The sequence below is a fragment of the Brassica rapa genome, chromosome A08, assembly GCF_000309985.2.
Source record: "Brassica rapa cultivar Chiifu-401-42 chromosome A08, CAAS_Brap_v3.01, whole genome shotgun sequence".
NCBI classification, from domain to species: Eukaryota; Viridiplantae; Streptophyta; class Magnoliopsida; order Brassicales; family Brassicaceae; genus Brassica; species Brassica rapa.
Window position 1 is genome coordinate 3,407,591 of NC_024802.2, and position 24,067 is coordinate 3,431,657.

At 33.8% G+C, this 24,067-nt stretch overlaps 2 protein-coding genes and 1 long non-coding RNA gene across 4 annotated transcripts in view; all 3 read right to left on the minus strand.

The window, feature by feature from the left end:
* Positions 1 to 3,988: 3,988 nt before the first annotated feature.
* Positions 3,989 to 4,546, minus strand: LOC117127383 (uncharacterized protein At4g04775-like). The gene is made up of 2 exons (XM_033277535.1): positions 4,373 to 4,546; positions 3,989 to 4,273 (listed from the first exon to the last, which is right to left on the minus strand). Exons 1-2 carry the CDS (start codon positions 4,544 to 4,546, stop codon positions 3,989 to 3,991), a joined length of 459 nt encoding a protein of 152 aa, XP_033133426.1.
* Positions 4,547 to 7,423: 2,877 nt separating this feature from the next.
* Positions 7,424 to 8,918, minus strand: LOC103833029. The gene is made up of 3 exons (XR_004450127.1): positions 8,456 to 8,918; positions 7,759 to 7,861; positions 7,424 to 7,662 (listed from the first exon to the last, which is right to left on the minus strand). It is a non-coding gene; the product is annotated as an uncharacterized LOC103833029 (long non-coding RNA).
* Positions 8,919 to 15,773: 6,855 nt separating this feature from the next.
* The window catches only part of LOC103833034 (receptor-like cytoplasmic kinase 1), a 40,740-nt gene continuing 32,446 nt past the window's right edge, over positions 15,774 to 24,067 (minus strand). Inside the window, exons 1-6 of one of the 2 annotated variants that reach the window (XM_009109133.2) lie at positions 17,498 to 17,596; positions 17,271 to 17,397; positions 16,905 to 17,178; positions 16,635 to 16,767; positions 16,384 to 16,470; positions 15,774 to 16,127 (exon numbers count right to left, since the gene is read on the minus strand). In XM_009109133.2, the coding sequence (XP_009107381.2) occupies positions 15,999 to 16,127; positions 16,384 to 16,470; positions 16,635 to 16,767; positions 16,905 to 17,178; positions 17,271 to 17,397; positions 17,498 to 17,581 (834 nt within the window). In that variant the 5' untranslated portion in view covers positions 17,582 to 17,596 and the 3' untranslated portion in view covers positions 15,774 to 15,998. Of the gene's footprint in view, positions 16,128 to 16,383; positions 16,471 to 16,634; positions 16,768 to 16,904; positions 17,179 to 17,270; positions 17,398 to 17,497; positions 17,597 to 24,067 lie in introns of those variants that run through there. The other variant, XM_033276875.1, reaches the window with a different exon arrangement.

Below are 24,067 nucleotides of genomic sequence, written 5' to 3' on the forward strand. Positions count from 1 at the left end.
TGCCGGTGCCGTTGCCGCCGTCAGGCCGGCGCGGTGTCGGCTTGGGTTTGGAGGGTCTGGGCTTGGGTGGAGGGCCTCTAGCCCGATAAAAATATTTTTTTTGGACCAAGTTAAGTTTAATGTTTTGCCATTTATTTCGGGAAAAAACAGCATACAATTTTATTTAAAACGACAAGTAGTTTGTCTAAGAAATAAAAAACGTCATGCGTTTTATCCTCTTGAACATTTCAGAGTAGTATAAATAAGGCTTAATTACATGAGTGTGTAAGCGGCTTGGTGAGAGAGAAAGGCTCCCCGCGCGTGCGCGCCGCCGCCGTCCGGCCGGCTCGGCTCGGCGTGGGCGTGGACTTGGGCTTGGGCTTGGGTGGAGGGCCTCTGGCCCGATAAAAATATTTTTTTTTGGATCAAGTTAAGCTCAATGTTTTACCATTTATTTCGGGAAAAAACAGCAAACAATTTTATTTAAAACGACAAGTAGTTTGTCTAAGAAATAAAAAACGTCATGCGTTTTATCCTCTTGAACATTTCAGAGTAGTATAAATAAGGCTTAATTACATGAGTGTGTAAACGGCTTGGTGAGAGAGAAAGGCTCCCCACGTGCGCGCGCGCCGCCGTCCGGCCGGCTCGGCTCGGCGTGGGTGTGGACTTGGGCTTGGGCTTGGGTGGAGGGCCTCTGGCCCGATAAAAATATTCTTTTTGGACCAAGTTAAGCTCAACGTTTTGCCATTTATTTCGGGGAAAAACAGCATACAATTTTATTTAAAACGACAAGTAATTTGTCTAGGAAATAAAAAACGTCATGCGTTTTATCCTCTAGAAAGTTTTAAACGAGATAAGAGAGAGAGTCTTGAGGAAGAAGTTTCAAAACTCAACTTCCCTCGATCTCCGCGAAATTCTCGCCCACGTGCAGCAGCTGTTGCAAGAAGTGGATCTTCTCCGGCTCTTTAAATATCGTCTCTACTCTTCCTTCATTTCTTAACTTTTTCACATCAAACCAACAGGAAAAATCCCTTGGCGTAAGTCGTAAATACGAGAGTGTTTTGTAGAGTTTATAGTTCGATAGGACGATCACGAGTGAGGTGTGATTCGTCTGCCATGGTTGTATCCTGGAACTCTATATTTGTACAGTCCCGTCTCACTAACGGAGCGAATATTTTAAGTTAAGGAAATAGATCATATCTCGACTCCATGTCTCTTAGCGAATACGATTTCTTATAGTTCTTTTTTGTATTCGCTTTTACATTCGTCTAATTTCCTTAACATCGCTTTTATTTTATCGTTTATGTCAATCCGGTTTATCGGCGTCTACAATATCAAGTGGACAAGAGGGCTAGCCACTCCCTCGATCGAAAGATCCGGAACCTCATCATCATAGCAGAAAAGTTCATGAGGAAGGTAAGAACATTCAACCAAATCGCTCTAGTTGTGATATTATTTCATTATATAAATTAGAAAAATGCATAATTTTATAAAATTAAATAATTGCATAATTAATGTAGTGAATAAAAATACCATCGAACTATATAGAGATACCAAATTATATAATTTGTATATAATTTTTAAATACATGTATTTATATTTATATTCTATATGTTTATATAATGGACCGAATCAAATATCTATTTCTAAAATATTAATTTGTGATTTATTCTGTCTTTCATAGATAGTGAATATCAGTATTTGATTTAATTAGTAAAGTCACAGATATTCTAAAAACATTGAGTCAATCGAAACGAATACGGACCGGATCAAATTTTATGTTTATTTTATCCATCCTAATTTCTGTTATATCCAATTTCCGCATGGATACTTTTAACATATATCCATATCCATTTGTCATATTGATGAGTGTCTTTTCTCGCATGATTAATTAAGCGGTTGTGGAGAAAACAATTGGATTTCACCCAAACTGTGCACCTATTCAGCTGATCCATCTCTGCTTCCCTGATGACCTAATGATATTTGTTGATCGTAAGGATTAAGGAAGCATCCATTCGAGGTGTGATCAGTTTATTTGATAAGTTTGCAGAACGCTCGTGTCTGTGCATCAACATTGAAAATCCCACTATGTACTTAGCAGGAATAGAAGAGCAGTGGCGAAAGCTATTACTAATCACGTTCCTTCTGAGGTGGATAAGCTACCAGTTCACTACCTTGGCCTACCTCTATTTACTAATAAAATGATGGCGGCGGACTCTGCGCCTCTAGTCGAGAAAATAAGAATGCAGATCTTCTCTTGAAAGAACATATTCTTATCTTTCACGGGTAGAGCTCTTAAAATCAGTAATCATGAGTATAGTGAACTTTTGTATATCAGCCTATCGACTCCAGTGGCGGATCCAAACCAATTATTTGACGGGGCACATAATTAATACACATATTAAATAATATTAAACTAATTCATATAAAGTAAATAACAACATATTTTAAAAATGGTTGTTTTATTAATCATTAAAATAATCAAAATTGCAAGAAAATAATAAACTTTAATTTTGTTCAACTCAGAACAGATTTTCTAAAACTATTTTTTTTCTTACAAATGCAACTAATCACAATAACATACTGTTACAATTAAAATTAATTTGACTGTATGTAAAAATTACACTTCAAGTTTACACATATATAGCAGTAATCAATATCATACATAACTTGTTTATAGTCATCATATCATAAGGGAGTAAACTCTAAAATATTAAACAAAATTAAATGGATTAATTAGTTTTTTATTTTTTTACTAGCAATTGCTACTGTCCTATTAAAAGATGATTCAAAAAATGTGCTAAAAAGTTGAAATCTAACAATGAAATATATATTATATAATAGAAAACTATGAAAAAAAACAAATAACGAAAGAAATGAAAAGAAATGCTAACAGAAAAAAAAATTAAAAATAAGACAAAAATTAGGACAAGTCTCACATTCATTGTACAAGAGGTAAAAGTAAACCAGGGAGAAAAAAACAACGCGATTGGCTTCTAACACTGTAACACCTTAACGTAACCGGAGGCATCTATACCGATTGTTCCACGATAATCAATAGTGACATTGCTAACTGATTAAGATTTATAAAGTAGTCGGGGCATGTGCCCCCGTTCGTTGTACCGTAGATCCGCTCCTGATCGACTCCCAAACAAATTTTTGAAATTTGCAGATTCTACACATCGATTTAGACGATGTCAACTATATTTAACAGACGTGAAAACAATGTTAGTGTTTAACTAAGCATGTGGTTAAACTATGAAAAAAATTCTTTAAAAATCCTCCCAATAGATTATAGTGTAAATATTACGCTTCCTTAGTGTAATTCATAACACTAAACTTATTTATCATAGTATAAAGGGTCGACGACCTATTTCCACACCATAACTATCATATAGTAACAGATCCACACAAACTTTCAACCTCGTCATAATTAGACACAATTGAACTATCTCAACCTATTTCCACCCAATTTTAAAGATCGAAACTCGTTTCCACACAAAATTAAGAAATGATCTAAAATCCACACAAAACGGTTTACTGTTGGTTAATTAGGCTTTGAATAAAACGTTAACCAATAGTTAACCTAATTATACCAAAATGACCCGATTAGAAAGGGTAAACCGATATAAAGGATCAGTTAACCCAAATTTCGAATTAAACCCTCTAACCCGACCCGGAAACCCTAGAATTAAAAAAAAAAATCCCAAATCATGTATGTCGTTGTCTCTCTCGCGACGAAAAGAAGCGCCATTGAAACAGAAGATTAAGCCACGCCATCCCTACTCCGGTTGGTTCCAGCCGTCGAAACTGAAGAAACAAGGTGAGTTCTACACCCTTCTTCTTCGTTTGTCTCTTTTGGTTTTGATTCCATACATTAACAATTGTGTTCATCATCTTCTTTTTCCAGAAATTAAGAATGGAATCTTGTGTTGATGTGCCTGTTGATTGGCATGAAGTTCCTGAATTAGAGTCAGAGAGTCCCGAAGTTGAAGTTCCTGAATTCCGGTCAGAGAGTCCCGATGTTGAAGCTCCTGATGTTGACTCTGATGGTGAAAATAGAAGAGAGCGCAATGACTATGAAATTGAGAAAGAAGTAATGACTTGGGTTGATGAACCTCGAGTGAAGCATAATTTCTAACTTCATTTCAAACTCTGCAAACTTCTTTCTCTCTTCTTCTGCACGCTCATGAACAATTGTCTGCTCAAGTCTGCCTAATTGAATTTTCAATGCTTCTGCCTCATCAACCAACGCCTCATCAACCCATTTGTATGTGTGATTATCGTTACTCAGCTACAAACAAAGACATAAGGTCTGTCACTTTATACTTTTTGATTCTATTAACCCACACATGAACAAGAACAATGGCGTTCATATAAAGGGTAAACTAACCCTTTTCTCAGCCGCAAATGCACATCGATAGTATCTCCTGTAAGGATTTGCTGTAGACTTGGACATCAACGACACCACCAATTCCCCACACCAACATCTCTTTGGCACACCAACGACCCTACCTCTTGCTCGACCGGCAGAGGTTCCACTCGAATTTCCAGATTCGTTACTCATCTTTTATGGGTTTTTCACTCTGTTTTGTTCTCTTTTTTTTTTTGATTCTAGGGTTCCAAAAGGGAAAATCGATGTGGAGAAGACTAATAGTGGTTCGGGTCGGATACTATTCGATTTTAAGTTGGATCTTCGTCTGGATCGCGTCGTACCAATATCAACCGATACCATCAGGTTTAATATCGGTTAACGTTATAAACCATCAAAACCAACCTCAATCTTCGTTTGTGTGGAAACGAGTATGATCTTTAAAATTGGGTGGAAATAGGTTGAGATAGTTTAATTGTGTCTAATTATGACGAGGTTGAAAGTTTGTGTGGATCTGTTACTATATGATAGTTATGGTGTGGAAATAGGTCGTCGACCCAACATCTTTATATATACTAGGGGTTGGTCCGCCCTACGGGCGGATGAATTTACACTAAAACTATTTTATATTTAAAATATATTTTAATTTTATATATAATTTTAAATTTACTTTATATTGAAATAATTAAATATAATCTTTTTATTCTGAGATTATATTGTAAATTTTGTTAAATTTAATTGGTTTGAATTGAAAAAACCACTAATATATTTATTAGAGAACAAAAAGTATTAAATTAGAAAATAGAATAATTTATATTTCTCCATTTGATTTGTGTTTCAATTTGATATAACTGAAGAAAATTTAAAGTAAGAATGAGTAATATTTTTTATTTTAAGAGTATCTGATTCTAATATTATTATAACAACTAATTTCTTACGTTAATAAATTAATACACCTACCTCTAAGCTAAATCCATTGAAACTTAAATGTAATTTGATGAAATTATAAAAAGTTATATTTTAAAATAATATGTATAAATTGTTTCAATAATGTCTTAGTATATATTATGTAACAAAAAATGATGTTCTTTTAATATATGTTTGTTTCAGTTTATATTATATTTTCAATTTATAATGAAATTTTAAATTTTCAAACGTCAAATTTAAGGATTAGAGAAAGTGATGCAAGAAAATATTACTTATAATTTGTTTTATTTACTATAAGTCACAAACAGTTTTTGGAAAGTGTCAACAAATGTATGTTCGATCTTAAAGAACAACCCAAATGTAATTCTATATATGCTCGTATTATAAAGCACGATACTTTATGCATTATGGTTTTATTTCGTTGATAAATTTGGTTAACCTTTAATCAGATATTTGTGCCTCAGTTGGTTTGGAATTTACATGATTTTATAAATTTTGGAATAAGGTTATTAACCTAAAAGGATAATTAAAGTTTAAGCTGCATAAATAGTGATAATATCCAATCCAAGAAAGCGGTAAGAGTTATAATCTATAATAATAAGGCCAAGTTGAAATCTTAAAGAAAAGGAACAAATTGTATTTATAGCTTAAACATCCACCGAAACAAAGAGATTAAATTAAAAATGTAAAAGATATTAGAGAGTTCAAATTATTAGGGAAAACTATGATAAAGCATTATTTGATAAGCAAAGCGGTGGGAAATTGTTTAATCCAAGTTGGTCTACTCCTGACGTGCCTTCTTCTTCATGCTCTCACCGTTTGATGGTGCCACATCTTTTGCCAACTCTGCAACATCTCCATTGCCATCGGGTCCATGGTCATCCCTCTCGTGCTCAGTTATTATGCATGATACAGTGAAGGTTTGCTGTTAGGAAGTGAAGTTGAACTCGCCCAACTTGAGCTGGAAAGTGAAGTTGAAATCGCCCAACTTAAGCTGGAAACTGAAGGCTTTACCAACTATTTGATTCAAAAATATATTTGAGCTTTCTTTCTTAAGCAATCAAATCTTTTGAGATAGCTTATCTTAGTGGTCAAGGGCTGCTAATACAGTGTGTAAATTAATTCAGTACTCCGTTCTCCCACTCGACAATTACAATATTTTAAACTGATGCACTTCTCTCATAATACAAAGTGTATTTTCCCCATGTTTATGTCTTTTATCATCCTTATTTACGATAGCAAGTTGTTACTTGTTAGCATCCCATGTGTAAAATGTATGAAGTTGGAAATGCCACCGAGAAGCCGCAGAGGAGCCTGAAATGGAACGAAACAGACGTTTCTATAGATGTGACACAAAGAGGAAGAAGTGGCGAAGCTCCCCTTCTTTGAAAATCTGAATCAAAATCAAATCCCCAGCCATTAAAAGCAATGTGAGAATGCTGAAAATGTAAAGCACGAAACTGATGGTTGTCAATTTAATCAAGTTTTTAGTTCTTTATTTATGGACAGCAAGAGTTTTCCAACCCAGGTACACAAACATACATCTCTGAACAAACAACAACACAATCTAATCAGCTTAAAAAACGGCTTGTGATTATAGTTTTGTTGTATGTGCTTATCAAAGTTATAAAAGATAGTAGGACTTACATTTTTCTCCATCAACTTCAGAAATAATTTCATTAAGGTCTCTTCCACCATTAATGTCCCTCAGGGACTGCTCCAGGGCTTCCATTGTGATATATCTGGAAACGGAGACCATGATTTGTTGAACTGGTTTTACCTATAATAAATTGTTATGTGATAATTACTGTACTTACCCACTGTTGTCTTTTTCAAAGCGTTGGAAGGCTGAGAATATTCTTTATAGAACTCCCTACTTGCAAGAGTACCAGACGTAGCGTTTTGCTTGGCCATTGGTGGTGCTTTTGATCCGCCTAGCATGTCCTCGTTCTTATTTATTCTTTCACTTTAACTATCGAGTATGTTGATGTGCATTGTTCCGTTACCGTCTCCATTAGCCTATATAAGACAGGGAAAATCAGTTCTTTTGGCATCTTAATATTAATATAAAGATAGCACTCTGCAGGAAAAGAATAGAATTTTAAACCCTCATAAAATCTTTTTTTTTTTTGAACACACCCTCATAAAATCTAGTAGTCAATAACAAAAGGTTTCTTGACATGTTCCAAGCAATCTTAAAAACCCCACCGTTTTGCAGCAAAAGAGTCCACCAAAGCGCATATTTTCACCAAATACATGAGAGCTTACACATGGGAAAATGACCACAAGATTTCCATCGGCAGAGCCACACCATAGAAAACGGTCTGTGGCTCTCTGGTTGGATCTCGAAATACTTTACTCTCCTAATCATATTTACCAATTTCCTTCAAAACTCAGAAATGTATATTTGACATGAAATCTAAACCAAAAATATAATATGAGAGGTTACATTGCAAACAGAGAAGGAGATGCGGTCTAACCTGGATTTCTGATGAGTAGTTGTGAACCTTTTCGTACTATTTCTGAAGTTCAGGATATCGTATTTTTCTGCGGACCTTTACTTTGTGTCTTACATGTGATTAACTGTAAACAGAAACATAGAAGATAGTAAACCGCAGCCACCAATCAGGAATTTTTGTAAGGTAATGAACAAATAGCTTTTCAAAGAACTCTAGCTCTAACATGTTCTTGTGCTTCGCTGGCCCTCGCCGTAATTATGGTCATCTTGCAGCAAACTATGATAGAAACTATCTAGTAGCTTGCTTACTGAGACACAAAGTAACTGGCATCAAATATTTTCCATCACTATACAGAAACCAAATAAAAGGGTTTTTTACAATTCTGTTCTAAAATTAACAACCTGCAACTAAAAGATTACATCAGCACACAAAAGTTACAGCTTTTTAATACAGGACTAACACCTTAAGTGAATCACCAGCGACTACTTTTTCTTAATCATCCAACCCCACAACAAATTGGAACTTTGTTTTGTTAAGAGATTTGTAATAATTGACAGACGACCAAATAATTTGTATTTACAGATCAGACCAAGCTGATTTCATCAATCAAACTACTCATCGCGGAAATTTCACTACACAGACTCGTTTCTTTTTTTTCACAAAGTTATTGATTCAAACGTCATAGTTAAGCTGAACGTAATTGGGGTGAAAATGGTACCTGGGAGATAAGTCACCAGCAGCAACTTCTCTCTTCTGCGCTTCTGCTTCAACAGCATCTCAAGGCCAATTAGGAGGCCTCCTGTCACAATGTTTAGGGTTTCTTCATATTCACGTCCAGGAAGAACGTCGTTGAGAAAAGAGAGAAGTCGGAGCCGTCGATGATGATCCGTCTTTGAATTGGCTATTGTGTTTGCTAGGAGTCGCAGCCGCCAGTTTTTTCCCGTTTTTTAATGGGTAAAGGGAAACTGAGATAAGGTTAGAGTTTCATGCTGGAAGATGAGAGAGACGAAGAGTCGAAACAAAGATATGAATATTAGCTGATTTGTATATTAGAATGAGCTGGCAAACACTGATTGGCTTGAATATTTAATCTGACGTGGATAGTTTAGAATTGGAGGATATCCAACTTTTAGTATAGTATAGATATAGACTAGGGATTAACCCGGGCTACGCCCGGGATTTTTACTTTTTTCTAATTTAAGTTGTTAAATTATTTATATTTAAGCTATGAAATATATTTATATAAATGTTAAGAATGCATGCCATACTTTAAATTTATTTTTAAATTGTAGCACGTTAAATTAACATATTTTTTACTATTTAAATATTTTTTTTGTAATTTTGTTGGCTATCTAGTTATCATATTTAGCGATAGAACTATCTGTTGAGTGTTAGAATAAATGTTTTAGATATTTAATTAAACTCCAGAGTATTTTCGGATCGACCACATGCTCAACAATCGATCGATCCGTAAAAAGATGGTTGATCTCCTTGGCTAGGTAAGTATAATTTTAGCAAAAATATCTTTGATTTTCAAATATTAAGTATATAACTATTCTTTGAATATTTTTTTTTGAATTGTATTTTTTGATTAAAATATTGTATTATAATGTTTATGTAAAAATGTGATGTTTGAATTGTGATGTTCGTATACTTAACCTAGATGATATTGATGTTTAACATTATTGTTTTCTGGAAATAGAAAATAATGATATATCAAAACGTATCTAATACTTGTTAAATGATAGTATAATGTAAATTACATCCATTATTTGAAAATAACCATTTGTTGTTTTTATTTATTTATTTTAATCAGAAATTATTTTTATTTAAAAACATTATTCATATATAATATAATAGTTTAAGTTTGGAAGATTAATCTATATATATAAATTATGTATATTTTTTTTAAAAAAATTAAGATATTATATATAGAGTAACTGGTTAAAAGCTGAATTTCTTATCTTCAAAATCAAATATTTATATTTTTGTCTTCATGTTATACTTACCAATCCATCATTGATATTTATAACTCAGTATGTTTTAAAAAAAACTTAGTTTTAAGTAATAAACGAATTTAATAAATTAAATTCATCACCTATAATGTTTTGTAAACTATATTTGAAAACTCTCTAAAATTATATTTTAAGCATAATATTACTATTATTTAATTTAAGTTATTTTAAGCATAATATATGCTAAACCAACTTAAATTATATTTACAATAGGACCATCCTAAACCGGTTAATAAACCAAAAATAATACTAAACCAACATGAACCAATACCTGATTCGGCGAGGAAGGAAGTGTTTCGGGATAAACGCTTGAATGGTTATTAAGTGTAATGGTTTGATCATGAAAGAGTTAGTATGAATATTAACAATAAAATTCTGGATTAGATTAATTTAAATTTGTAAGAATACTTTTATGTCTATGAAAAGCAATTCAATTCCCATTAATAAGTTTGGCTTTTGGAAGTTGCGGGTTTTTCAACAATGAATCCACCTAACAAAAAGTTCGTTGTTATAAAAAATCTCCTTCAAGGTCATTAAAGGTTTTTGGGACGGTGAGAATGATGGTGGAACCATTTTTTTGCTCGAGTGCTTTGAAGTTTTCCTTGATTGTGTGAGGTTGATGTTGATGGGATAATCAGTTTTATAGGAACTTTCTTGATGTAAAAATATACATTTTTTTTGTTTAATGTGGTATTTCCATTTTTATATAATTTACTACCATTTTAAGATAGATGTACATTTTAAGATAGATGTTTAAATCTTAATGTACTTTTTCATTTTTTAAAATGTTTATTTCCATTTCTTATATTTTTACTTACGTAATATCTATATTTTATATTTTAAAATAGATATTTAAATCTTAATGTACTTTTTCCATTTTTTTTAATTGTGTATTTACTTATATTATATATTTTACATTTTAAGATAGATGTTTAATGTTTAATGAACTTTTTCCATTTTCTTAAAAAATTGTGCATTTACTTATTATTATATATATAATTCATATATTATATATTTAAATTATTTACTTATTATTTATTTTCCTGTATATGTATTTCTATTTCCTGTACTTTTTATTTACTTAATATCTCTATTTTACATTTTAAGATAGATGTTTAAATGTTAATTTACGTTTTCTATTTTTTTTAAATTATATATTTCTATTTGTTATACTTTCTATTTACGTAATATCTATATTTTAAATTTTAAGATATATTTTTAAATCTTAATGTAATTTTCCATTTTTTAAATTGGGTATTTACCTATATTATATATTTACTTATTAATTATTTTTATTTATATTGTGTATTTCTATTTCTTATACTTTCTATTTACTAATAATTTTATATTTTAAGATAGATTTACATTTTAAGATAGATGTTTAAATACTAATGTACTTTTTCCATTTTTTTAAATTGTGTATTTCCTTTTCTTATACTTTCTATTTGCGTAATATCTATATTTTACATTTTAAGATAGATGTTTAAATCTTAATATATTTTTTCCATTGTTTTTAAGTTGTGTATTTCTTTTTCTTATACTTTCTATTTACTTAATATCTATATTTTACATTTTAAGATAGATGTTTAATATTTAATGTATTCTTTCCATTTTTTTAAAATTGTGCATTTACTTATTATTGTATATATAATTCGTATATTTATATATTTATAATATATACTTATTATTTATTTTTCTATATATTGAATATTTCTCTTTCTTATACTTTATATTTAGTTAATATCTATATTTTATATTTTAAGATAGATGTTTAAGTTTTAATGTATATTTCCATTTTTAATGTAAAACGACAATGTTTAATAGAAGAATTTGGACAAATAGTCAAATAGTTATATTTATGTTTTTTTTTTCTTTTTTTTATAAAATGGTAATGTTACATTATGGAGATAAACCATTTTTTTAGTGAAAAATGGTAATCTTACATATGTTTAATGTAGATTTCCATTTTTTTATGTTGTATGTTTACATATTATTGTTATTTTTAAATGTAAAATGGTAATCTTACATATGTTTAATGTAGTATTTCCATTTTTTATGTCGTATGTTTACATATTATTTATTATTTTCAAAATTATATATAATGTTTTTTTACAAAATAGCAATGTTACATTATGGAGATAAACCGTCTTTTTTTAGTGAAAAATTGTAATCTTACATATGTTTAATGTAGTTTTTCCATTTTTTTATGTTGTATGTTTACATATTATTTTTTAAAAATAAAAATGTAAAATGGTAATCTTACATATGTTTAATGTAGTATTTCTATTTTTTTATGTTGTATGTTTACATATATTTATTATTTTCGAAATTATATATAATGTTTTTTGTTTTTTTATAAAACGGTAATGTTACATTATGGAGATAAGCCGTTTTTTTTAAGTGAAAAATGGTAATCTTACATATGTTTAATGTAGTTTTTCCATTTTTTATTTATGTTGTATGTTTAGATATTATTTATAATTTTTGAAAATTAGTAAAACTATATTTTATGCCACGTGTCATCTTTCGGAAGTAGTTTTTTTTTTGCTGATGTGGACGCTCAATGGAGCCCCAAAAGGTCCCTTTTATTAGTATAAATTTGCTATTTTACCATACATCCAATCTGGTCCACAAAATATAAAAATAATTTTTAAGAAAATAAAAATTTCGATATAAATAATATTATTTCATTATATAAATTAGAAAACTGCATAATTTTATAAAATTAAATAATTACATAATTAATTTAGTGAATAAAAATACCATAGAACTACATAGAGATACCAAATTATACAATTTGTATATAATTTTTAAATACATGTATGTATATTTATATTCTATATGTTTATATAATGGACCGAATCAAATATCTATTTCTAAAATATTAATTTGTGATTTATTCTGTCTTTCATAGATAGTGAATATCAGTATTTGATTTAATTAGTAAAGTCACAGATATTCCAAAAAAATTGAGTCAATCGAAACGAATACGGACCGGATCAAATTTTATGTATAGTTTATCCATCATAATTTCTGTTATATCCAATTTTCGCATGGATACTTTTAACATATCTCCATATCCATTTGTCATATCGATGATTGTCTTTTCTCGCATGATTAATTAAGCGGCTGTGGAGAAAATAATTGGATTTCACCCAAATTGCGCACCTATTCAGCTGACCCATCTCTGCTTCCCTGATGACCTAATGATATTTGTTGATGGTAAGGATTAAGGAAGCATCCATTCGAGGTGATATCTGTTTATTTGATAAGTTTGCAGAACGCTTGTGTCTGTGCATCAGCATTGAAAATCCCATTATATACTTAGCAGGATTAGAAGAGCAGTGGCGAAAGCTATTACTAATCATATTCCTTTTGAGGAGGGTAAGCTACCGGTTCACTACCTTGGCCTATCTCTACTTACTAATAAAATGATGGATGCGGACTCTTCGTCTCTAGTCGAGAAAATAAGAATGCAGATCTCCTCATGAAAGAACATATTCTTATCTTTCACGGGTAGAGATCTTAAAATCAGTAATCATGAGTATAGTAAACTTTTGTATGTCAGCCTATCGACTCCAATGGCGGATCCAAACTAATTATTTGACGGGAGCACATAATTAATACATATATTAAATAATATTAAACTAATTCATATAAAGTAAATAACAACATATTTTAAAAATGGTTGTATACCATTAATCATAAAAATAATCAAAACTGCAAGAAAATAATAAACTTTAATTTTGTTCAACTCAGAACAGATTTTCTAAAACTATTTTTTTCTTACAAATGCAACTAATCATAATAACATACTGTTACAATTAAAATTAATTTGAATGTATGTAAAAATTAGTCTTCAAGTTTACACATATATAACAGTAATCAATATCATACATAACTTGTTTATAGTCATCATATCATAAGGGACTAAACTCTAAAATATTAAACAAAATCAAATGGATTAATCAATACTATTAAAAGGGAAGTAGTTTTAATAAATCTACTTAAAAAAGTTGTTTGGACTCTTTTATTTTTTATTTTTTTGACTTCTCCTTTATATTATAACAATATGTGACAAGATATTTTAGCTATATATAAGCGATTTTTACTCTAACTGTCAATCTGGATACATTATTATTTATTCTTAACCATTTAAATCATCGATTGCTAAACTACCCTACCCAAACAAAATAAATTACATGAACCAAAACCAAAGCACAACCTATTATAACATAACTTTATCGAAATATTCATTCTCCCACTTATAAAAACATCGAAATATTGATTTCACCCACAAGGAGCATAGTACCATCGACTACACAATTAATTTCTAACACAGATAAACCCCAAATTAATAAGACCAAAAATTTAAACATAATTAAATTGAGACCCACATTAAATTTAAAATAGAATAAAGCCCAAATACTTAAGAACATAACTTACAAAAATATATGTGAATAAAACATTCTTTTTAAAATCGAACTTTCAATAATGGAACATATGTCTCTGATACTCTTATAAAATAGTAAATTGTAGTCTAGATTTACATTATAGATACTCTTATAAAAAAATTAAAAATATTCTAATACTTGGTTTTATAATTGGTAGTTTGATTGTTAATAGACATACAATTAAATGTAACATAAATCGTTACTAATAACACTATATTTATCCCAGTTTCAAATTGCTATACTATTTTTACACACAAATGAATTTCCAAACAAATTTCGAACAAACTTCAAAAACGCAAACGCGTGATCTAATTTCATACAAATTAATTGTGCTTACGCAAATGACCTATATATTAGTGATATAATCTTCAAAATTATATGATTCAAACCCTAAATTTCATAATTATGAAAAGCAAAACAAAATCAAATCCGCGCTTTGCGCGGATCAAAATCTAGTTAGTTTTTTATTTCTTTACTAGCAATTGCTACTGTCCTATTAAAAGATGATTCAAAAAATGTGCTAAAAAGTTGAAATCTAACAATGAAATATATATTATATAATAGAAAACTATGGAAAAAAAACAAATGAATAAAGAAATGAAAAGAAATGCTAACAGAAAAAAAAAATTAAAAATAAGACAAAAATTAGGATAAGTCTCACATTCATTGTACAAGAGGTAAAAGTAAACCAAGGAGAAAAAAACAACGCGATTGGCTTCAAACACTGTAACACCTTAACGTAACCGGAGGCATCTATACCGATTGTTCCACGATAATCAATAGTGACATTGCTAACTGATTAAGATTTATAAAGTAGTCGGGGAACGTGCCCCCGTTCGTTGTACCGTAGATCCGCTCCTGATCGACTCCCAAACAAATCAAGAAATGGAGCGTTTATGTTCTGCATTCTTGTGGTCTGGTCCAGCTTTACATACAATTAAATCTAAAGCTTTTTAGTCGGATGGCTGCAAACCACTACATGAAGGAGGACTGGCCATCAAACCGATAAAGGAAGCAAATACAGTGAGTTTATGAAACTTGTGTAGAGGATTCTTTCCTCAAAGCCAACTTTATGGGTCGTGTGGATTCATAAAAACATACCTGGACCGGCAGTCTTTTCGGACAGTAAAAGAGACTACAAACAGAAGATCTAGGATGTGGAGGAAGCTTCTCGAATGCAGAAATAGTTTTAGAGAATTACTACAAAGTGGTAAATGGAGAGAGAGTACACCCTTTTGGTTTGATAACTGGTGTAAGAAGTGGAGACTAATTGATATCATAGGGCCCAGAGGCTACATTGACTTGGGAATGGCAGAGAAGCAACAGTCGCTACTGTCATAGAAACTCACCATTATGGAAAGCCAGAGAAGCAACAGTTGCTACTATCAAGGAAAAGCCATTACGCTGAAGCTCTCACTAGGTGGTTCAACAATGGGTAGGATTATTTAAGAACAATCTTTAAAATGATGTAATCTGTTTCTTTTTCAAACGAACGTCACACAAGTTGTAAAAGATGATTTTTTGGCTGAATACAATTTTACATTCATCCTTAACAAAAGAGAATCTCTAGTCTAAGATTTAATAGTGAGGTTTCTGAAATCATTATTAGGTTAACAATAAACAAAATATAATTTGGTATTTTCTCTCCACCTCAAATTACATAACAGAAAACAGATAATATAGAGAAATACATACACTGCTATTCAAAAGTGGGGCTTGAATGCAAAAACAAATACACAGTTGATTAATCATTATAAAGCAGCAGCTGAGATGTGGTTTGGATATCTGATGATCAATAAGGGTTCCTATGTGGAGTAGAACGAGGAGGGTTCAGAAGAGGTTGAAGTGCCTTCACCACAATGCTCATGTTTGGTCTAAAATTTGCCTCATATTGCACGCACAGTGCAGCCACCGCAGCTAGCTGATCATCATCATATGGCATATATAAGACCACAAACTCAATTGTCATAGAAATGAATGTGGACTGCAAGACTATCGCTTTTTTTTATTTGGCATTTTGAAGTAAAAGGTAAAAAAAATAGAATGTGGTTTCTCCCTACTTCCTTTGGTACTAATCTCAGTAGAGAAAACTAGTCTTCTAAGTTATAACCAAAGTATCTTATATGCTGCAATGAAACAATGATATGAGAAAACAATGTTTATGGGATTATTAATACCTTGGCAACAGCTTTAGAGGGGTACTCTCCAAGTAGTCTTGCATCAACACATAGCTTCACCTTGTCTTCGCTCAGTTTAGGGGTTGCCTGAGACAAACATACAAAATCCATACTATTTGAGTAACGATAATTAGACTTTTATTCTTTTAACATTTTCCGATATTTTTGAGTCAAATTGGTCTTCTAAAATCCATTGTTTATCAATAAACAAACCACAACCAGAAACAGAGAAGGCTGCACTAAAACATTACCCAAGTCACTAGACTTTGTTGTCCACGAGGTAAGGTATGGTCGACTGGTTTACGACCAGTAAGGAGCTCTAGCAGAACAACGCCAAAACTGTAGACGTCGCTCTTTGTGCTCAATGTTCCCGTCATTGCATACCTGTTCACACACATAACCCAACAATGTTTAAGCTCTAGATTCAACTGTGAGAAGAGAGGCAAGTAGAACCAAGATGATTTGTTTGAATGAAACAAACTGAAAATCAAAGAAAATATTAAAAAATAAAAGGGCATTACTCAGGAGCGTGATAGCCAAAGGTTCCTAGTACACGAGTAGAGTGAAGTCGAGCAGCCATGTCAGGCGCTTGATTAGAGAGATCGAAGTCACCAATCTTGGCAACATCGTCATCAAAGAGAAGCACGTTGCTGGATTTGATGTCTCGGTGGATAACCTGAGGGTTGACCTTCTCGTGCAAGTACTCAAGCCCTCTGGCTGCACCAACAGCGATCTTGACTCTCTGATGCCACGTCATAACAGGACCTCGCAGCGCTCCTTTCACGCCTTTTCGGCCTGCACCACCAAAAGAGATACATCCATAGTTTCATCAAGATGTTCAAGTCTCCAGTGAGACTAATCCCATATAAAATTGAATCATCACTCACCATGAAGAACATCATGAAGAGATCCGTTAGGAGCATACTCATAAGCAAGAACACGGAGAGGTCCATCAACACAATAACCCACAAGCGCAATAACATTTTCGTGTCGCAATCTCGAAACCATTGATATCTAGAAGAAAAAGCTTCTACTATTAATAAAAGAAAGGTAAACAGAACATTCTCAAAGGAGCTGTTTGATACAGAACCATTTGCACATAGCATTAATATACCTGGGAAAGAAATTTTTGGTCAGGCTGCTTGCTAGGTATAAAAATGGAAACTATGTACAAAGGATGAAGTAGAAGAAGAAGCATGAGAGTACCTGTTTGGGTTTAGCGACGAGAAAGAGGAAGTTGGGAAAGTAGAGAGTGTTGGAATAAGCTTGAAGATAAATGAAGAAGCATGAAGACTTACGACACAAGTAATCCTAATCTAGTTGAGATTTGAGATAAAGACAAATATGTTTTAGGAGTTATCTATAACATAAGTCAGTTAGGATTAGGTTTACTTGTTATCTATATAATAGATCCATCGAGTTATGATTGGATCAAGTGTGTGAGATTGAACGAGCTCAAGGTTGTTTGAGTTAGTTTTTCCTTGAGATAAATAAGAGAGTTATTCTTATAGTTCAGTTGCATACACAAGCATTGTCGATCTCTTTGGTTTCAATATTTGGTATCAGAGCATAAGTTGAAACCATGGGGGATCTTACGGTTTCTATATCGAAGCCGAAGGAGACAGGATCGTCATCAATAAAGTGTCCGGTGCTGAATGCTACTAACTATACAGTATGGGCAATCAAGATGAAGATTCTGTTGAAGTTACATAAGGTTTGGGATATCATTGAGGGAGAAGATGCAGACGACGAGAAAAATAACATGGCCATGGCCTTGTTAGTACAATCAATACCCAAAACTCTAGTTTTGCAAGTCGGAGAGTTGGATACTGCTAAGAAGGTGTGGGATGCTGTTAAAACTAGACACATGGGTGCTGACAGAGTAAAGGAGGCTCGACTACAAACGCTTATGGCGGAGTTCGACCGGATGAAGATGAAGGATAATGAAACTATCGACGAGTTTACAGGCAGGATATCTGAAATCTCTTCGAAATCTGCAGCACCTGGAGAAGAGATTGAGGAACCAAAGCTCGTTAAGAAGTTCTTAAAGAGTCTTCCACACAAGAAGTACATACACATAGTCGCGGCTTTGGAGCAAGTGTTAGATCTTAAAGCAACTGGTTTTGAGGACATAATTGGTCGACTTAAGGCATATGAGGAACGCATTAATGCGACTGAAGAAGAGACGTCAGAAGAACAGAGTAAACTAATGTATGCAAATTCAGATCATCAGTACGGTCGTAACTTCAATGGGGAAAACAGAGGTAACAACACCGACGGTAGAGGCCGTGGTCGTGGAGGAAGGTTCAATAACAGAGGAGGAAGAGGTCGTGGACGGTATGTCTATCAAGTTCGAGACACAGCAAACATTACGTGTTATCGGTGCGACAAACTGGGTCACTACGCAAGTGACTGTCCCGACCGTTTGCTCAAACTACAAATAACACAAGAGACTAAAGAAGAAGATACTGCTTTGGCTGACGAGTTGATGTTGAATGAAGTAGTGTTTCTTAACGAGGAAAGGGTGAAACCTGAAGTTTTTGGAGAAAACTTAAATAATAATGTGTGGTATTTGGACAATGGGGCTAGCAACCACATGACGGGAGATCGATCATACTTTACCACACTTGATGAGACTATAACAGGAAAAGTTAAGTTTGGTGATGACAGTCGCATTGACATACAAGGAAAAGGCTCCATTAGCTTTGTTCTGGAGAATGGAGAAAGGAAGACGATGTCAAATGTATACTTTATACCGGCACTGAGGAGCAATATTATAAGTCTGGGACAGGCTACTGAGACGGGATGTGAGATACGGATGAAGGAGGATGTCTTAGAGCTGTATGATCGAGACAGCAAGTTACTAATACGCTCCAGTAGAGGAAGAAATCGTCTGTATAAAGTTACACTTGATGCTGAGAGTCCTTCATGCTTACAGATTATAACGTCTGATGTCTCGAGCAAGTGGCACGCGAGACTTGGACATATTAATTTTGAGAACATGCGTCTAATGGTTGATAAAGAGTTAGTTACAGGAATACCAAAGATTACAGTGATGAAGAAAACATGCGTATCCTGTCTACTTGGCAAGCAACCAAGACGGTCCTTTCCTGCTGCAACTACCTACCGAGCATCGAAGAAACTCGAACTCATACATGTTGACCTCTGTGGTCCAATTACACCACCGACGATTGGGAGAAACAGATACGTGTTTGTGTTGATTGATGACTACTCTCGTTACATGTGGATGATTCTTATGAAGGAGAAGAGTGAAGCCTTTGAAAAGTTCAAGAAGTTTAAGGTATCCGTTGAACAAGAAACTGCTGTCTCAATCAAAACATTCCGTACCGACAGAGGTGGTGAGTTTACATCCAGAGAATTCAACTTGTTCTGCGAAGAGAGTGGTATCCAGAGGCATCTAACCGCGCCATACTCCCCACAGCAGAATGGAGTAGTGGAGAGACGCAACAGAACAATATTAGAGATGACGAGGAGCATACTGAAGCATAGAAGTGTTCCTAACTATATGTGGGGAGAGGCAGTAAGGCACGCTACGTATCTTATAAACAGAGCTGCGACTAGAACACTTGATGCCAAGACTCCTTACGAGATGTTCAAAGGGAGCAAACCTAGCATTGCCCACTTACGAGTATTTGGTTGTGTTGGATATGCTAAAGTAGAGGCGCCTCACGTCAAGAAGCTAGATGACCGGTCACGAGTTCTGATCCACCTTGGAACAGAACCGGGGACCAAGGCTTATCGTCTTGTCGACCCTAAAAACAAGAAGATTACAGTTAGTCGAGATGTAGTGTTCTTGGAGGACGAAGGCTGGAGCTGGATCAGCCAAGAGAAGGAAACTGATATTGGTTCATTCAGTATCAACTTAGGAGAAACTGGAAACAGAGGATTGAAAGAGATCGAGTTCAGTATGGAGTCTGACGAAAGTACTAAAGACACTATAACAGAACAGGTCGGTGATCATACAGAAGCTGAGAATGAGGTCATAGAGATCTCAGACACCGAAGAAGAACAACAGGAGGAACCACAGCTGAGACGCTCAACTAGAGAAAGAACAACGCCAGGGTATCTATCTGATTATATTCTGATGGCTGAAGCCGAGTGTGAAACACTCCTTATGGCAATTAATGATGAACCGTGGAACTTCTCTGAGGCTAAAGGTATGAAAGTGTGGCTAACAGCATGTGACGATGAGATACTTTCGATAGAGAAGAACCAAACGTGGGTTCTAGTTGACCTACCTATAGGAGTTAAGCCCATTGGATTAAAGTGGGTGTTCAAAGTCAAACGGAATCCAGACGGAAGCGTGAACAAATACAAAGCGAGGCTGGTAGCAAAAGGCTATGTGCAGAAACATGGAATAGATTATGACGAGGTGTTCGCCCCGGTTGCTAGGATCGAAACAATCAGGCTTATCATTGCTTTGGCTGCATCTCATGGTTGGGAAGTGCATCACTTAGACGTAAAGACTGCATTCCTTCACGGGGATTTGAAAGAAGAAGTCTACGTATCACAGCCTGAGGGTTTCGAGGTTAAAGGCAGTGAGGAGAAGGTTTACAAGCTGTCTAAAGCACTCTACGGTCTAAAGCAAGCTCCCAGAGCTTGGAATGATAAGCTCAATCAGATTCTCAGGGAGTTAAATTTTGATCGATGCTCTAAGGAACCTTCACTATACCAAAAGAAACGTAACGAAGATCTTCTTATTATTGCAGTATATGTGGATGATCTACTGGTAACAGGTTCTAACTTGAAGATGATAACTGAGTTCAAGAGGGAAATGTCAGCCAAATTCGAGATGAGTGACTTGGGAAGGTTGACGTACTACTTGGGAATTGAGGTGTTGCAGAATGACGATGGAATCATCCTAAGGCAGGAAAGATATGCAACTAGAATCTTGTCTGAGACAGGGATGAATGACTGCAACTCCGTTCATGTGCCAATGGACGGAAGCTTGAAGCTATCAAAAGGTGAAGGAGAAGCATCAACTGATGAGAAGAAGTACAGGAGGAGTATCGGCTGTCTGCGCTATCTTGTTCACACAAGACCCGACCTCTCTTACAGCATTGGAGTCTTGAGCCGGTATATGCTTGATCCTAAGGAGTCACACGATGCTGCACTAAAGCATGTTCTAAGGTACGTACGTGGAACACTCTCCTACGGACTGACCTATGGACGTGCAGACAAAGCAAAACTCCTAGGCTACAGCGATAGTTCTCTCAATGTGGACGTCGACGATGGAAGAAGTATAACAGGGCATATGTTCTATCTTGGAGAAAGCCCCATTACATGGTGCTCACAGAAGCAAGAGGTTGTGGCACTGTCATCTTGCGAAGCTGAATTTATGGCAGCCACTGAAGCAGCCAAAAAAGCGATATGGCTTCAAGAGCTTTTGAGTGAAGTCACAAGCGAGGAATGCAAAAGGGTAATCATCCGAGTAGACAACAAGTCTGCGATATCACTAACCAGAAACCCAGTCTTCCACGGACGTAGCAAGCACATACACAGAAGGTATCATTTCATCAGAGAATGTGTGGAGAATGGACAAGTGGATGTTGAGTTCGTCGCGGGAGACAAACAGAAAGCTGATATACTCACTAAGGGACTTGGGAGAATCAAGTTCAAGGAGATGAGAGAGTTCATTGGTGTTCAGGATTCAACAGAAAACAACTTCAAGCTTAAAGGAGGGAATGTTGGAATAAGCTTGAAGATAAATGAAGAAGCATGAAGACTTGCGACACAAGTAATCCTAATGTAGTTGAGATTTGAGATAAAGACAAATATGTTTTAGGAGTTATCTATAACATAAGTCAGTTAGGATTAGGTTTACTTGTTATCTATATAATAGATCCATCGAGTTATGATTGGATCAAGTGTGTGAGATTGAACGAGCTCAAGGTTGTTTGAGTTAGTTTTTCCTTGAGATAAATAAGAGAGTTATTCTTATAGTTCAGTTGCATACACAAGCATTGTCGATCTCTTTGGTTTCAATAGAGAGAGAGTTTTGAAATTATATCTCTGCTTAGTGTTTAAGCTTTGATAATGCTTCGACGTCTCTTTTTTAGAGAGAAGATGATCACTTTTTAAACCTCTCTCTCATCTCTCCCATTAGTTGGCAGATTTAATCGAATACCCAAATTACCCTTTGACTATATTAGATTAATTTAGAAAGACCACACCTAAAATCCCCAAAATAACCTTAAAATAGTACTATTGCGGTAAGGATATCCATGTAAAAAAACTAGTGTTTTGGAGTTGGGTTGGAGATGATAAAGTTTTTAGTGTTGAAATCACAATAAAATAGTGTAATCTTGACACTATAAGATCATCTCCGATAGTTTATTCTATTTTTTCTTCTAAAATAAAGTAACTCTATAATAGAGTTATATATTACTCCAATGTCACTCTATTTTAGAGTGAAAAATAGAGTGATGAACAAAAAATAAAAAAATTATTCTATATATAGACTAAAAATAGATTTACACTATTATATAGTAGAAAATAGAGTACTATTGGAACATATTTACTCTAAACTCTATTTTAAAAAGGAAAATAGAATGGGGTTCGAGATGCCCTAAGATCGTCTCCAACACAACACTAAAACACTATTTAAGTGTAATTTTGACACCAAAACCTTTTCCAACCCAACACTAAAAATCACATTATTTTAGTGCAACACTATAATTTCACACGAAATTTGCTATTGACCATACTATAATACTATTCACCACTAAAACATTATTCATTTATTTTATTAATATAATAGACAAATAAATAAATGAAAATTAAAAACATAAATACATATAATATTATAAAACAATTTTAAGTGTGAAGTTTGATGTTGTGGTTGGAGAAAAAAAACTTTTAGTGCTAAAACTACATTAAAATAATGTAATTTTGACATTAAAATAGTATTATAGGTTGGAAATGCCCTAATAGGTTATAGTCAACTTGATGATGGTCATGTGATTCATGTCTATCATCTACCAGTACAAGAAAAAATAATTCATAAGAAAGACAAAATAACTGACTCCACTCAACTAACACAATAGCCAACTTAAAAGAACATTTACGAAGCTCAGAGACATTAGATTAATAACAACATATAGCATATACAGTTTCAGATGACATGTAATTTGGATATCTGATACAAAAGGTTTTCATGTGAAGTCTTCACCACAACGCTCATATTCCGTAAACTGAATTACAAAAAAAAAAAAAAGCTAATCAAGGATAAGGTTTTTTTATAGACCTAAGAGTGACCACAAGTCAATACAAGGAAACAAAATTAGAACTGAGAAACGAGGGATCAATACTTATTTAGGGTTCCGTTTAATATAATCAAAATCGACATGAGTTTCGGAATTCCGTCGAGAGAAAGTTCCTTGATTTAGGGTGGTATCAAAATGGAAACTCTGTACAAATAGAGAGAATTATGGCATGAGAGTACCTGTTTGGCGACTTCAGTTGGACACAGATCTAGTAAAAAAAAAACTCTCTCTCCTCTTTTTCCTCTTTCTGCTCGAAAACCCTAGAAAATCTGGGTGGCGCCTCTTAGCCGGTGACGGCCTCCGACGAATCCGTCGCTGTTGTTACCGGCTGTCTCTCCCTTCCTCTTCTCCTTTCACTTCTCTGTCTCACCTCCTTCTCCCTCTCTTCGATTTGCCGA